The sequence below is a fragment of the Euphorbia lathyris genome, chromosome 2 (genome assembly GCF_963576675.1).
Source record: "Euphorbia lathyris chromosome 2, ddEupLath1.1, whole genome shotgun sequence".
In the NCBI taxonomy this organism is placed as follows: Eukaryota; Viridiplantae; Streptophyta; class Magnoliopsida; order Malpighiales; family Euphorbiaceae; genus Euphorbia; species Euphorbia lathyris.
The window spans coordinates 11,756,898-11,772,756 of record NC_088911.1 but is presented as its reverse complement, the minus strand read 5'-3'; the positions used below and the strand labels follow the sequence as shown (position 1 = coordinate 11,772,756).

The window sequence follows — 15,859 nt, the reverse complement described above, 5'->3', positions numbered from 1 at the left end:
AAGTTATTTACAATTATATCAAGTACTAATTTAAGTAATATCAAATTAAGAAAATTATTGTTTTTCATATATTTTTTTTAATATATTTTAAAAACTATGTTTTATTTAAAAACTATTTTTTATAAATTAGGGGTCTAATATATAACTTGGATTTGGAATTTATAAATTGAGATCTAAAATTTATAAATTAGAATATAAAATTAAATTTTATTTATAATATATAAAAAGATAATGAAATAATAAAAATTAAGTGTTGTAATATGGTTTAATTATAATTTTGTAATTAGATATGATATTTATATAAATACTTTTTATAAATTGAACTAATGAACACTTATATGGTCTAAGACCCATTATTCCCAATCAGCCAAGCCCAAACTATCATTAAAATTGGGCCTAACCCGTGAAAAGCATACACAATCGCAGAAATAGAATCCGTCAAGTAAGAGATAAGCCAGAGATCCGGACTATTAGAATACGTCACCGGTCCGAGAGGGAAGTAGTAGGGATAGCGGCGCAGAAGGAGTAAGTAGCTAAGCGCTAAGAAGCAGGGTGGAAATTCTTAAACCCTAGATCTCAAGTTTTCAAAGAGGAAGAGGTAGATGTCCGAGAGGAAAGATACCGATTCAGACGCACCAGAGGAGTTCACTTCAGAGCAGGTTCTAACTTTTATTTTCTTAGATTTTCTGGTTTTATGATTTGGGAGCACAGAACTCTTATCTATGTTCTTTACTCATCGTGTTGCAGGCAGTAAAGCAAGATGAAGAGCTAAGAAAAGTTCAGAAAGAAAATAAAGCAAGGTGATTGTTTTTGTTTCTGATTATTTAATTTTGTTTTTGTGTTTTGGTTAGTGTGATTATGAGGTTTTCCAGATTGCCCTTTCCAATGATGTTTGATTGCTCCTGAGCTTAGGGTAGTGCTTCTATGAATAACACAGATTTATGTTGTATGTAAATTTGATTTGAACTGTTTAGGAGATTGCGAAAGTTTGGATTAGCACTGCTAATTTTTTGACACAGACATTTGTACTAATAACTTAGAATTGAAAAGAAAAGAAAAATAGAATAATATAAAATTCAAATTGGAAAATTGGTCTTTAGTTCATGTATCTTTGCATCATGTTCTTTTAACCATTTGAGTATTAAGCCTGTGCAAATTGTTTAATCATCAATAAGTTTGGCAAAAAGTCAATTATTATCTAGACTCCTTCCCCCTTACAATATAAGCTGCAAAGTATACATTGTGATGTTCTGAAGTATTGGTTTCATAAGCTCCTTTAAGGATTTTTCTTTTTTTTTTGGAACACGTAATATGAATTAAGGAAAAAAGATTGAGCAGCGAAGTATGGTTATCATTCCCGCTAAGAGATAGTTTAGCCACTCAAAATGAACAAAAAATATATAGGAAGCAGATCAATGGGCACTTGTTCAGCCCATAATTAAAAAGATAATCTGAATACTTAATTGCCTTGAGAAACTTATTCACATACCATACTGGTTTACATGGCAGCAATAAATAAATAGTAAACAAGCTCAACAATGGTGTTGGCATACTTTGACTGTGTAGTGATCTTTCCTTCCATTCCTCTTTCTCTGTCCAATGATAGGGGAAGTAATCGACGTGTAAACCTTTATTGCCAACCTAGGACTAATTAAAACTTAAAAGGTCTGAATTGGACTTTTAAATTGTAATATGAAAATATGATTAACAATTTTCCTTGTTGGGCCTGGATGGGGGGACAAAACCTGGCACACCGAACTAATAAGTGAAGCTCCAATGTTAGAAGTCAACCAAAAACTTTTATTTTCTTTTTCTTTTTCTAATTATATATATAACGTGTGAGCAATTACAACTTATAATGACCACCAGTTTATGTGCAAGAATTAAATCATCCCAGACATAATAAATACTAGAGTCAGGTCCAAGAATTTCTTGTTCTGATGAAGCCTGAAATTTTTTGAATAGAAAATGGTGAGAGACTTATTTAGAAATAACAATCCTGACTACCCAACTGGAGCTCAAAGATAAGGAGAAACAATAGCATAACCTTTTGATAGTAAGTCAGAGATTGATCTGGCAAAAGATTTTCAATCCTATATGGTAGATTGACATTTGGTGGTTTGTAGAAGTGCATCCCAAGTGTGGATCCTTCCTCAATCACATGAACTGCAGCAAACTCTACTGCCTCGTTATCCAGTGCTTGCACTTGATTTGATTGCTTCCTGAATTTCAGGAAAAAAGCATCCCAATGAAGCAATGCATACAGGTCCTGGCCAACTTGATTCAGGCTCATTTAGTTGACATTGGATATAAACCAATGAAGTATCAACTTCATTTTTATGCTTTCTGATGGCATTTTAAAAAAAACTGAAGTTCCTGCTGCTGTTATTCCCTTTCCGCAGCTGCAGTACTGATTTCTGTTTTCCTTTAACATGGATCATGTCTGCCATCCCATCCTTTTTCAAAAGGTTGATGGTGAGGAAAAACATGTGTAAGAGCATAAGTCACACGAATTAACCAAACAATTCAAGAAAAACACACATCTAGAATTACTACCTCCAAGTAACATTGACTGATGTTGATACTTTCTTCTGACTCACTAAATACAACATGCCGCGGGGTCATAGTAACAGTCCGTGATGGGACCAGTGACATACTTGAAGATGGACCCATAGCAACCCCAAACTTTGTAAAATATTTTGTTCCAGATTCTCCCTCTATCTCTAAGCTTATCTCTGTGTGGCCTGATAAAGCATCCAAGTCTAATACAACCTCAGATGCACAGTTTTCTAGCATTTTGAGATGCATCTTGTGTGATCTGGTAAAAGAACTTGTTACAAGTTGATAAGAGGATATAAATGCCTACAATTATTATTTCTTTTGTGTTGTGATGATGCGGGAAAAGCACAAAGTTTATAGCCACATGATACATAAGATATGCATATCTTACTTTAAAACCATGAGTTTGTCGAATTTGGCAGGCAAAGTAACCCCAACTCAGGAGGAGTGAATGAACCATACTTTCTGATCTCATCCCTGAAAAAATAATTTCTATCAAGTATATGAGGGAAAATGTAGACTAGTGCTTAAAATTTTCATTTACTCAAGACACAAACCTGGATGGAGGCTTCTGATTAGCAGCAAAGAAAAATAAGGGAATATCAGTGTTATTTCTCAAGGAATATGGTGTGAAAATAGCAGCCTGCAAGAAACAAATAGTTTAATCCATCAAGATGGACAGGATTTCAGATATCTATTATCTATCAACTCAACTTGTAATATGTGTGCTTGCATCTAGAACACATCAAATTAATTAACGAAGATCACAAAATAGTAACAGCATAATAACCTCTAATTTGCCTCTGAATCCACGAGTCAACCTTAGCAATGCAAAATACTTCCCACCACCAAAATCAAGATCGATGTCCAAACACTGCTAATTTTTGACACAGACAACAAATTTAACTGCTTGACATGATCTGTTTGACACAATTTTCATTTTGGCTGTATTTATGTCATATATATCATGTCTAACATATATTTCAATTAGCACTACAATGACACTACAACCGGTTTTGACAGCCCTAATTAGAATGTTGGATATGCTGAAACCTTCACCAATCGTTTTTTCTTTCTAGTTTCGTTATCAAATTGGTATGGGCTTTATGACTGCAATTAGATATCTTTTCTCTACCCCTTTTAGGTGCTATTTGGGATGTTTTAGTTCATGCTCATTTTTGCCAGTAAGATCTTCCTTGAGCATTGGATTATGTAGAAGATGCTAAAAGACATGACCATTTCTTTCTTTAATTTTATGTTATGATGTGAATAATACTAGAGAATGGAGAGAGATCTGTAGGTTTTCCTTTGACTTCCATGGCTCCATTGCCATGGCATATACTCTCTTTTGGTTTGTCCGCTTATACTGTCAATTGATTCTAGCTGCCACATGCCTCTGGTGGCTTGTGGCAACTACAGTTTGCTCCTTTTGCATAATTTCATTTGTAGTAAATGTTAAATAGGAAAAATGAATATGATATTCTTATTTGTTATGAGTTATGAGGTATGCAGTGTACTTCAAATGATAGGAACAACTTGTAACTTTTTTTAGTGTTGCAACTGAACAAGGGGAACTTATTATCTTCTTTTGTAATGTTTTATTGGGAAATATTTTCAAATAGAAGTTATTTTGAAGGATAAGTTAACGATGTAACAAACGAAGCCTTAGTTTTGCTTTCAAGGTGTGATGCTTGTATTTTATATCAATGTTTTTTTCTTCTGTGTAGAGTTGTTCGTGAGGCTAAAGAACGCCGCCGACAATGGGCACAGAAGATAACGCCACGACCTTCTAAAGGAGATGAAAGTATACAACATGTAGTAGAAAGTGAAGCAGATCAGGAGTCTTTGGGTACTGGGGGGATGCTTCCAAATGAAATTGTTGAACTGCTTGCAGCTCGCGAGAAGTAAGCTTCTTCCCTCTTTCACACCCATGTTTGCACACACTTCACCTTATACATTTATAATTTAGATATGGTCTTTACAATCTAGGGTTTTAACCTAAAAGATTCTTCTGTGTGTAGAAAAGTTTACTTATCAGACTCAGAAGATGAGAAGGTCGAGTCAAGGTCTCGTCCAAGAAAGAAAAAGGCTAAAAGCTCAGGGTGAGGCATTGTAAAGAAAACATTTTGAGATGGATTTTGAAACATAATCATTATGAAAAAAGAAGAATAAGAACTTGAATTCTGATTTGCAGGATGGAGACTGTTATTTTGAAGGACATGTATCCGCCACCGTGCTTACAGAAGTCACTGGAGTTCTTGAAGAAGAAGAAGATGCAGGTTTCAAGATCATCTTCAGTTTTGAACAACTCTAACCAAGCACTTCGCCTTATCTCTTCTTCTGGCTTGTTAAGTAAATAAAGGTTAAATACAACTTGTCCTTTTTGACATTGGGTGACACAAAAAATCAGTACAAGACGGGAGAGGAAGAAGTATTCATTATCCTTAGTAGCTAACTGCAAACTATGCTGCCTTGGATTTATTCATGGTTGAGCTTGATTCCTTTAGATCTGTGGAAGCACAATTTTGTACCAGATAAATTATATTGAAGTCCCTTATGAGTTGTTTCTTATCTTGAATTTGACAGTTCTTAATTCATTAAACAATTACTTGTCTACCGGAGTAATATATTTGATAAAAAAAAAACTTTTATTTCCTTTCCCCCCTTGTGTAAAAGGAAGGATATGGAAATAATTGATATGTAGAAGTGTCTAGAGGTTCTTTGAATGCCTTATTTGCTGAAAATTTGGATTCAATTTAGTCATCTCGAGTTTAATTTTCAATTTTTAAAACGAGTAGAGACAATTTTGATACAATTATCATGTTCCTTGAATGCCTCATTTGCCTCATGTGTGTAGATTACTGGAGAAATAAGAAAGAACAACTGATTGGTTGTATATACATACATAGATACCCTAAAAAACGATGTCTTGTTTTGAATAGATTGAACATTCAAAGCTGCTGCATACAATACAATAGTGGAAGCAGAACATAAATATATGTTTAGGGAGAGAAGGCATCTTCTGGGTCAGACCATCTCTGAGTCTGGTGGTTAGGTGGTGATGATGATGAAGATGAAGATGAACTGATGAGCAGAGAGTGAAAAACGTTTCGAAACTTGTTCAAGTTCTTATGGTGGCGAATGCATTTGAGGACAACATGTTTGTCTAAAGATTGAGATGATTTCAAGTGAAGCTGGTTGCTTAGTTCTAGCTGCTGGTCATGATCTTCTGGTTGCTGCTGATGCTCAGACATTGATTTAGGAATCAACAAACCCAGGGATGGGATGAAGTTTAGTGGCTGGTTTTGATCCCAGAATCAGTGGGTTTCCCATTTTAAGTACATGCATTTATTGATTATTCTGACACATTCTTTACTAGTAGTATCATATAATAATAAAATAACTCAACATTAAACAATCAAACTCTCTGCATGTGGATTTTGATATAATATTGTTGCATTTTTTATTATTAAATAATTAAACAACTACTGTAATATTTAGTTTTTTCAAATATGATAATTGTTGACATCTTTCATATGGACATGAGATTCTAATTCTAGATTATTATGAGCAGATAACATCTCTTATATATCCTTGCATAATCATTTAATATACATCAGAACGACACAATGTCAGTATGAGACCCACTTAATGAACTATCTACCTCCGATAAGAGAAATCATTAAATCCTATATTAAATTTTACAACCACTCAATCATAAAATATCCATCAATTAATTTCACAATCTATATTATATTATAATTTTTTAGAAAAAAAAGAGCTATCAAAAGAAGCTTTAAGACTCATCAACCGCGGTAGAGTTTAATAGGGGAGCTAATGAGCTCTAATTAGCTCCCATTGTTGATGTCCTTAATTAGTATTATTTGTATTGATTCTTTATTGATGTATCGATCGTTCACACACACAATTTGATTTTTTAGTTAGACTAATTTAGATATATATTAACACAATTTGATTTTTTAGTTAGACTAATTTAGAAATAATATATATCTCTATTGCAATTTATGAATTAAAAAAAACTACAAAAAAAAAAAAAAAATTAGGTCAATTTTAATATGAAGTCATGAATTGATTTGATTTATAAAATTTTATTTGGAAGTTATCAAATTCAGAATCAATTAATAATTGTTTCAAAGAAACTCAATTTAATAATTGATATAGTATTTTCAGTTTTATATGGATATCATGCATTTGAATTTAACAATGAGTATGAGTAATTCACAGTAAAATCACGGAAAGATTATGTAAAACTTATAGCTGAGGTATTTAGTTAGCCCATGTGTAGTTCAGTGCGAATCCATTGCTTCAAATCTCTAGAAACCTAAGAAAGAAAGAAGCAATACAATGTGCTACAGCATTTCAAGGATAAACACTACATGTTCAAATATTCTAACGTGCGCATATTCCTCAAAAATTTCTATCATATTCGCGGAGTAATATATCCGACTGATACAAAAAAAATAAAAAAATAATGGTATTTTATAAAGAATGACTAATGTTAAGAAATAAATATATGGACTAGAGAGTAATACAAAATTTCTACATGTCATGCTGTAGATGTTGGTATTGTTTTGATTTTTTTTGTTTGGATATATATATATATATATATATATAAAGACCATTTTATTAAGTAATTTCGTCCAAAACGATGATTTCATATTAGCAAGGGAGTCATTTAATTTTTGGGTTACATAAAATCCGAGTGGTTTCATTAATTTTCAGATAAAGGACGGTGGTTTACTTTTTATCAAACCGAGGATTGAGGTTTCACACTTTTAATAAAACAAGGACTTTTTGGATTAATGCTACTCCCTCCATTCTCAAATAAGTGTCGTTTTAGATAATTGTTTTTATTCTTTTTTAAGTGTCGTTTTCGTTTTTCAATAAAATTTAGTATAGTTTTTTGGTCTAAGCATTTAAATTTTATCTTGATTTATGTATTTTTTAAGCTTTCAAAGTTTCTTCTCCAATCATTATAGGAGAGAGAATTTTTATTTAGTTAATCCATGTAAATTTATTAATTTAAGTGTATATTAATTGTGTTTCTTAATTTGTGTGAAAATTCTAAAATGACACTTATTTGAGAATGGAGGGAGTATTAAAAAACAATCTTTAACGACCTGAAAATGAAAATTTTCAAGAATTAAAGTTGTTCAATGTCATATTTGCTATGGAACTACATTTTCAATCTTCGAAAATCATCATTTTTAGAACTTTCTTTCTCTAAACATTAACTTTCTTTCTCTTTACCAAATCTAAATAATCTCAAAATAAAAAAGTTGAAGAATTAAAGTTGCTTAGAATATTAGTAGTTCTTAAAATATGTCATTTTTAAAGTCGTCAAGGGTGATTCTAATAGTATCAATCGAAAAAGTCCTTATTTTGATAAAGTTGAAAACCTCAGTCCTTGCTTTGAAAAAAAATAAATCGCAGTCCGGTATCTGAAAATTAGTAAAACCACAAGGGTTTTATTTGAAATTTACCCTTAATTTTTTGTATTTATTTGGAGGGAAGCTTGGTATTGTCGGTTTAATTCATTTGAAAATGACATTAAAGTTAGCAAAATAGCAACAAACAGCTCAAACTCAAAAACAATGGATCTTCAGCATCAGCAGCAGGTTTAAGTATAAACCAGGGGCGTTTAACTTGTAGCTTTTTCTTTTCCCCTGAAAATACAGCAGGTACAAGAGTTTATTTGTAAAAGACCTCATTCTAACAATTTGTTGAGATTTGGAGACTAATAGATAGGTCCAACTTCAACGATTCAACTTGGACGATTAGAGTTTCTTGAGGAGCACCTCTTATATTATAGTGAAATATCCTGGCTTGGTACTATCTCCAGACGAAGTCATTCAAATTGAGTGGCGAACTGGGTAAACAATTATTGTGTGTTTTGTTTGAGTTTCGTTTATCGTAATTGCATTTGTTCCTAACACAATTATCTTGACAGTTTTCATGGAAACAAAATATATAAATACTGTACTAAAAACAAGGCTTAAACACCAAGATACCCATATGCGATTGACCCCGACCTCCTGGATTTTAGAGATATCTCATTAGCTTTTTGACATTACTTAGAGTTGTAAAATGTGAGGATGCAACTTGATTTTCATTGATAGGAGTATGAAGCTTATAAAGAGATACAGTAGGAATTTGTTACAACAGAAAATATAATCTCTAATCTATTTTAAATACAGAATACTGACCAAGTAAATAGGGGATATTTAACAACTAATTATTTTCAAATATTATCTTGTTGTTTGACTCAGGATTTACGGCTCCCCTTATCAAGAGTGACGTTATTAACCTCCAATGACCTACTTGACAAAACAAATTGAAAATTTAGACAAATTAAAACACGTATCACTTTAAGCAAGTTCAGAACACCAATAGTACACTTTAAGAAAGTTAAGAGGCTAATACATCAATTTAAGTAAGTTTAACGGGATATGTCATTCTAAGCAAATGCAGGACCAGATTATTTCTGCACATGTGTATACCATTAACCAAAATTGAGTCAAACTCAGCCATTTAGCAGAACTTTCAAAGTCTGTATTACAATAAGAAACAACATTCAGCATGAATACCAACTTTTTATTCATGTATTCTCTAGCTAAAAAGTAATTCTCCCTGCTATGTTTTTTTCACTTTTGCAAGTTTAAAAAGATCAAAACCTGAAACTCAACTCAGATTTGCAACTTTGATTCAGAACTCCTTTCAGACTGAGATCCCGTAGTTACTGATTTTCGTAACCTCCTTCGTCAAGGTGTTCCTTTCTTTCTTCGCTTCCGAAGCAAGGTTAGTTACCTGCCAGTCAAAAGTCCCAAGTAGCAAAATCATCAGAAACGGTACAAGTTTTGTGGATATCCCACACTATCTGACTTTAATGGAATTACTCTTTATAAGGGTTTGAATGAAACATGAATTAGAATTAAAAACTTCTGGTGATGGGTATGAGTAAGGATATTATCTCCTCAGATACCCTCTACTCGGACCTGGTTATATATATCAACTGATGTAATTGTGATGGAATTATATATTCTGTTTATTTAGAATTTAAAGCATCTGAGTTGTAGATTTGTTATTAAATTTATATATGATTTGTTAAGTTTGTAGACTATTTAATTTAGGAATAAAGTGCAAAAATACCTTAACGTTGGCAGCCAATGACAATTTTACCCTTAATATCATAAATGTGCAATTATACTCCTAACGTTTGCAAATTGACCGATTTACCCCTAACTACTATAATTATACTCTATGCGGTCATGACTCTCGTTATCTGAATTCGACATGTGCATCATGTTACCAATCATAACAACATATCAAAAACACGTGTACGTACATGAATTTTTTTTAAAGTAAAAAAAAAAGTGTGTACACTTGTTTTTGATCTAGTGCATAACACGAGATAACTTTTTACAAAAAAATTTAGTTCTTTTTTGCGTGAGTACGCATGTCTTTGATCTGTTACTGATGAGTAATAAAATGAAACACATGTGTAGTGGACATAACGAGATTCAAGACTGTGTAGAGTGTTACATTAATAATGACTCAAAATTAGTCCAAATTTCAAATGTTATGGGCAAAATTGGCCCAACTTACAAACATTAGGGGTAAAATTGCACTCTAGGGTAAAATAAGGTATTTTTATACCTAAAAGGTATGGTTTTGTTTTGTTAAATTTATGGATAATTAATTATTATGTTGGTAATTTAATTTGTACATTTAAATGAGTAATTTCGATGGGTACGGCTTATCAAACGAGTATCCTAAATTTACGTGAAACAGGAACGAGATTTAAGATGTGTTCTTAAACGGGTAATGGGACGGATGGTTATACATATGATAAACGGGTAAGGATACAGATAGAGCTATTTTCACAAGTACCCTACTCGTTGCCTTCCCTAGAACAAACCGTTAGTAAAGCTATAGTTAGACCCACACCCAACAATATTAAACCACCAGAGTAGGCATAAAAATTGAAACTAGGCCATTATCTATCTTAGATATGATCGGATTTGGGAGACGCTCTATTTTACTGACTTCCAACAGGAACTTTGTACGTTGCAAAGTTCAAACCTGTAAATTGATATTTCTACTACCTAAATATAGTTTTAACAAGGTTTAATACATAGTCAACCCCTTCAATTTTCCCTGAAATGCCTAATGACGCCCCCAAACTTTCAAAACAACCTTTATGCCACCTCGACTTGCTTAAGATGACATTTTTGCCACCTCAACTTGCTTGAAACAACCTATTTGCCACCTCAACTTGCATAAATTGACCTTTTTTGCCACCTCAACTCGCTTGAAATGCCAGTGGTGCTAGAGTGTGTGGTACCACCATGTGGAAATATGGGGTTAGCCACATCGTTTAAACAAGTTGAGAGTGCAAAAAGGTCATTTTAAAAGTTTAGGGATCATTAGGCGTTGGGGCAGGATATGTATTAAGCCTTTTAACAATTAAATGTTACATGCAGTGTTTGAAATTTCATGCATATCCTAATAGGTTTTTTTCAGAGTAATATAATGTTTCAACTAATTCAAGCAGACGCATTGAATACAATAAATGCTGATGCAGTATGAGACCAAATGAATTGTACTGCAATGCACTCTATCACAATCTACACCAAATTCTATGTCTGGGAATTTTTCTTTTAGGTCTGTGGTACCTGCCATTGCTTTCATGGCAATATATTTGTGAAAGTAGACATACTCATGCTAAAAGCCCAAAAATCAGCCTATGAAGCACTGGGTATAAGTTCACATTTCTCTACTCGTCGACTTAATAGTATACATGCTTTAACAAGTTGGGTACTTATTGGTGCTATGCTATGGATAATCCAAAAGGACTTACTTGAGACCGGAATCTAGATGCTTCCCTAGAAGGTAATTCCTGAAGGATGTCCTTCAAGCCTGATGCAGCAGAGAAATCGTTTGAGCAAAACAGAATGATGCCCTTTATCCGTACAAGTTCAATATATTTCTTCAACATGAACAAGACTTAATAATTAAATACCTGCTGCTTGCCTCTCGATCTTATAAGCTGACGTAATCACGCCTTGAATCTGCTTCCCTGCTTGTCTGCAACCACAGAAAAATGAGATGGTGCAGCAACATAAACAGAATGTAAAAAGTCAATACTGCATGAGCCAAATTGATAATAAGTAAAACCTCAGTTTTGTCCTTCCACGAATCAACTGCTCTTCAGCTAATGATGCCCTCCTCTGAAGAACAACAATGATATGTCATGGTTTGCGTAAAAGGGAATGACCAATCCTAACTTATAACTTGACGCAAGAAAGAATACTAATGCATGATTTAAAAATTAATGTACTAGATACACCTGCCTTTTCAAAAGATGGGTGTTTGAAAAGGCTGCAGCGGACAGACTTCAGTGCAATTGCTCATTATCAAACTGAAACTATTTGTGTTTTATAACTCAAAATGCAGCACAATGTAGTTTTTAGATCCTCCATTTCTCCTCTTTATCCCACGCATTAGACCTTCAAGGCTTTATGTAAACTATAGACCATCAAGACAGTAACTCTTATACCCAAACACAAACACACATGCACAATGAGTGCTAAAGGCACAAAGCTGACAACTTAAATTTTGGCACTCTGATCTTCTTGTAAAACAAGAAACCAAGAAAACTCAAGCAAAGTTAAATATTCCATTTCCATATAAACAAGCATAAAGAGTGTAAGAAAGCATTTCAAACATAACCTTTGGAACTCAAAAACATCAATTAAAATGAGAGGTGAATATATCAATAGAGAATACCCCTAATTTTTCGCTCTCTGCTTTCAAGAGGTTCATTGACTGCCGCAATTCCTTGACCTTAGCATCTGCTCGGGAATGCAAGGCCTACAGCCAGAAAGAGCATCTAATGTCAAATTTTCGCAAACTTAACTTAATGATGAATGTGCCAATCACACAATATTGGTTCCAATCTGCACTAGGCAATCACAAATGTAAAATATCCATGCAGAAATCTTGGAATCACATTTTGAGTTCCATCATTCTGATGCTCAAAGCCATAGAGCCATCAAACAAATATGATGTTGTCCTCAAATATGATCCGCCCTGCTCGTGATAGAAAATTTCCCAGTTTAGGTCGCATGGTTCCATAAAGGATTACTGACAGAGAAGATCATCCCACATAAAGATTCTAATTCTTGTTTACTAGATGCAAAAAAAACCTTCCAATTGGTTTACCCATCTGCCATAAATATCTTAGGAACTTGAGGAGTTTGTTTTAAGTAGTAGCAGTCATTTCCATTCAGTTCAACATAAATCATTCTAGACATTTTTTCATATGTCCAGCTTAGCTTACTGTTAAAAATATTACAAAACTACTTCTAACTTTGACTATAAATGAGCATGCTACTGCAATTAGAACTTCAAAATCAACAAAGTTATTGAACAATATTTACACTAGATAAGCTTACTAATATAGAGCTCAAAATTGATGGCAAGAGATAGATAATAGAGTTTTTCTTCCAATCAATTACTAGGACAGTAAATTTGCTTACCTCTTCACTCATAAGAAGGCGCAAGGTATTGTAGTACAAAATGCGTCTTGGTCCTGCAAATTACAAGTCAAATGCGTTAGAGCAGAGACGAAAGCTGCTCATTGATTTATCAATAGACAGGATCAATTTTTTATTCTTCTCTTAAAAATCAAAATGATATCCATTTTTTATAGGAGAGTACCTAAAAGAGACAATTAAACAAGAGGAGAAAAGAGTATAATTCATATGATCCTACTTGGAATTCGAATATTTGAAAGAGAATGTGATATTTACTGGTGCCATTCATCAGCAAGAAGCTGAAGACTATAAGTTATTCATTTAGCTCTCAACTGCATCATTGCTCCAGTGCAAAGATGGAAATAATAATTACTTCTGTGATAAAATAAAATAAAAATACAAATTTCTTGAAGTTCATACTTTTTAGTAGAACGCATCCTGAACAAATGACAACCCCGCCTGTAATCCATGGATATGAAGCTGCAACTTTAACGCCCTCTGCAATAAACATTTCCATAAAATAAGTTTCGGTGAACAACTAAACGAATGAAACGACCAAAAAACTCCATTATAATGCAAATGCGATGTACCTTTCATCTTTCCAAAAAGCATATCCTCATAAACAGCAAGCTCAGACTTCGCATCTTGCAGAGAATCCTAAAGGTACAAATAATTCGAAATCCACATTACTATATGCACATATTTAAGATAAGCGATTCAAAATTGAATAAGCTTACGATTGATTGATGGAGGTGAGCTGAAGAAGTAGAGCTAATTTCGGAAAAACGGGATCTGAGGGCTTTAGTGGCGCCATCGAATTCATCTACGATGGTCTTTTGGTAGACAAGAGCTTGTTGAACTGCATGGTCAATCCACGGGGCCGCTTCTTCCGGAGCTTTCGATTTGATCATCGAAGAGAAATCGGTAAGAGCCGATGGGCTTTTCTTCTCTTCATCGGCTGGTGATGAATCTGCGACTATCCCCATTTGAGAGGCTTGTTCGATCAATAGAGTTGTTGTCCCTTTGGCCTTTGCTGTGTGTAGACCCGATTCTTCCCGTCGCCCGTCGGAAAAACAAATGACCCGACTTTTCTTTCTTTTACGACTTGAATTCCAATTAGGTCTCTAAAATTATGTCTATTTTTACTTAAAAAAAAATTAAGTATATATCAACAAATATAAATCACATAATCCAAGTAGAATTTAGAGATTAAAAGGGTGTTTGTTTCAGCTTTTCGGATGAGCATTTAGCGTTTTCCAAATCGCAGAAAATATAGCGTTTGGTTAGGTTTATATAACAGCAGCGTTTAGCATTTTTTCTGGAAACTGCAACTTTTTGGAGCGTTTCATGAAAAGCTCCTATTTGGAGCTTTTCATAAATAGGTGTTGGTAGTTAGTTGTTATTAACAGAATTATCCTTCTTATTTCAACAAAATATGTTTATTCTTTAACACTATTTATATTTCTACAACATAATTACCGGAAAAACAAGGTTTTGTTGCGTTCAATAAATTTTTTATTTTTTATTAATTTGTGTAATACATTTTTTATTTTATAATAGGATAAGGTGCAAAAATACTCCCAACATTTATAGCTAGGAGCAATTTTACCCTTAACGTCTAAAATGGTGCAATTATACCCTAATTTTGGCAGCCAAAAGCAATTTTACCCATAACATTGATAAATTTGGTCAATTTGAAAAATAATTTATCAAACTGTCTTCTTGGTCATGAATATTGTCATCTACACTTCATATGTGCACGATTTTATCATTGTTAGTAACAGATCACAAACATATGATTAGACGTGAACTTTTTTTAAGAAAATAAAAAAAATATATTGTCTTTTGTACGATTTGGAGAAAAAAATTTCCAATATTTCATCGAATTTATAAATATTTATTTTCAATTTTATTATTAAATCACAAAAAAAATATGAAATCTCTTTTTTGATGTAGAATAAATCGATCTGAGAGTTTTAATCGTAAACTCACAAAAATTACAAACTTCTCAAGCTAAACTTGAAGGTTGAATAAACCCAAAGGATGATATCCTTGCTCCAATGGAGGCTTCAAAATATAATATTCATCAAAGTTAAGAAACATTACAAAATGAGGAGAATATATACTCCTTCAAAATAGAAAGCAAGAGACTAAAAGACCCCCCCCAGGGTTACCAACAACTAAGGAACCATAAGGGTAAAGTAGGAACTACATAAAGATAAATACTAGGTTAATTAAGTTCAATGGCAAAGTGGTAAATAGTTGAGTGGCGAAACAGTAAATAGAAGGTGGCAGATATTGTTCCTAACAAGAAGAACTTGGGGAGGAAGTATTCCTCAACCCAGGTACGCCCCGCGTGGCCTCCCTCACGCCCCGCGTGGTTGTGTCCCTGGACTTGGTGGTTCTTGTTAGGCACTCTTACGCGTGGCGTCCCTGGACATACGCCCCGCGTACTCGACCTCCTAGTCTGAACTCTCGTCGAAAGCTGGTTCCGCGCCCCGCGTGTGCGACCTGCTGGGCTGTCCTACCGACTTTGGACTCTTCACGCCCTGCGCCCTACCAGGTACGCTCCGCGTGCTCTCCTGTTCGCCCTTTCCCTCATCTCCCTCGGCTAGCTCTCTACGGGTCTCGTCTTTAGGTTCCGAGTCTGCCTCCGGAGGACGGATGCCCTCATCATACTCTCCTTCTTTAAAAGAGTTGGACCCCAACTCAATGATAGAACAAAGGTGACTCATACCCAA

The 15,859-nt window shown here is 33.8% G+C and overlaps 2 protein-coding genes across 4 annotated transcripts; one reads left to right on the top strand and one right to left on the bottom strand.

The window, feature by feature from the left end:
• Positions 1 to 444: 444 nt before the first annotated feature.
• On the top strand, positions 445 to 5,130 carry LOC136216651 (uncharacterized). Its single transcript, XM_066003202.1, has 5 exons — positions 445 to 659; positions 748 to 800; positions 4,287 to 4,463; positions 4,581 to 4,661; positions 4,754 to 5,130. The coding sequence occupies exons 1-5, from the start codon at positions 603 to 605 to the stop codon at positions 4,917 to 4,919; spliced, it is 534 nt and encodes a 177-aa protein (XP_065859274.1). The 5' UTR covers positions 445 to 602; the 3' UTR covers positions 4,920 to 5,130.
• Positions 5,131 to 8,660: 3,530 nt separating this feature from the next.
• Positions 8,661 to 14,225, bottom strand: LOC136216650 (uncharacterized). Of its 3 annotated transcripts, none has more exons than XM_066003200.1 (10): positions 13,856 to 14,225; positions 13,709 to 13,775; positions 13,539 to 13,616; positions 13,122 to 13,174; positions 12,370 to 12,453; positions 11,758 to 11,810; positions 11,603 to 11,667; positions 11,441 to 11,499; positions 9,255 to 9,387; positions 8,661 to 8,897 (listed from the first exon to the last, which is right to left on the bottom strand). In XM_066003200.1, exons 1-9 carry the CDS (start codon positions 14,102 to 14,104, stop codon positions 9,298 to 9,300), a joined length of 798 nt encoding a protein of 265 aa, XP_065859272.1. In that variant the 5' UTR covers positions 14,105 to 14,225; the 3' UTR covers positions 8,661 to 8,897; positions 9,255 to 9,297. The 3 variants fall into 3 exon arrangements, with proteins under 3 accessions (XP_065859272.1, XP_065859273.1, XP_065859271.1); XM_066003201.1 differs by having other exon boundaries at positions 9,267 to 9,387; XM_066003199.1 differs by lacking the exon at positions 8,661 to 8,897 and having other exon boundaries at positions 8,974 to 9,387; positions 13,856 to 14,224.
• Between the last annotated feature and the right edge of the window lie 1,634 nt (positions 14,226 to 15,859).

Bases quoted from the DNA above. Each gene is read 5' to 3' on its own strand.
- LOC136216651 (XM_066003202.1), top strand. From the start codon at position 603: ATGTCCGAGAGGAAAGATACCGATTCAGACGCACCAGAGGAGTTCACT. The intron at 801-4,286 runs GTGATTGTTTTT...TCTTCTGTGTAG, and splicing joins CAGAAAGAAAATAAAGCAAG to AGTTGTTCGTGAGGCTAAAG. The intron at 4,662-4,753 runs GTGAGGCATTGT...TCTGATTTGCAG, and splicing joins AAAAAGGCTAAAAGCTCAGG to GATGGAGACTGTTATTTTGA.
- LOC136216650 (XM_066003200.1), bottom strand. From the start codon at position 14,104: ATGGGGATAGTCGCAGATTCATCACCAGCCGATGAAGAGAAGAAAAGC. The intron at 13,617-13,708 runs GTACATCGCATT...TGTTTATTGCAG, and splicing joins GCTTTTTGGAAAGATGAAAG to AGGGCGTTAAAGTTGCAGCT. The intron at 11,668-11,757 runs GTTTTACTTATT...CTGTGGTTGCAG, and splicing joins CGTGGAAGGACAAAACTGAG to ACAAGCAGGGAAGCAGATTC.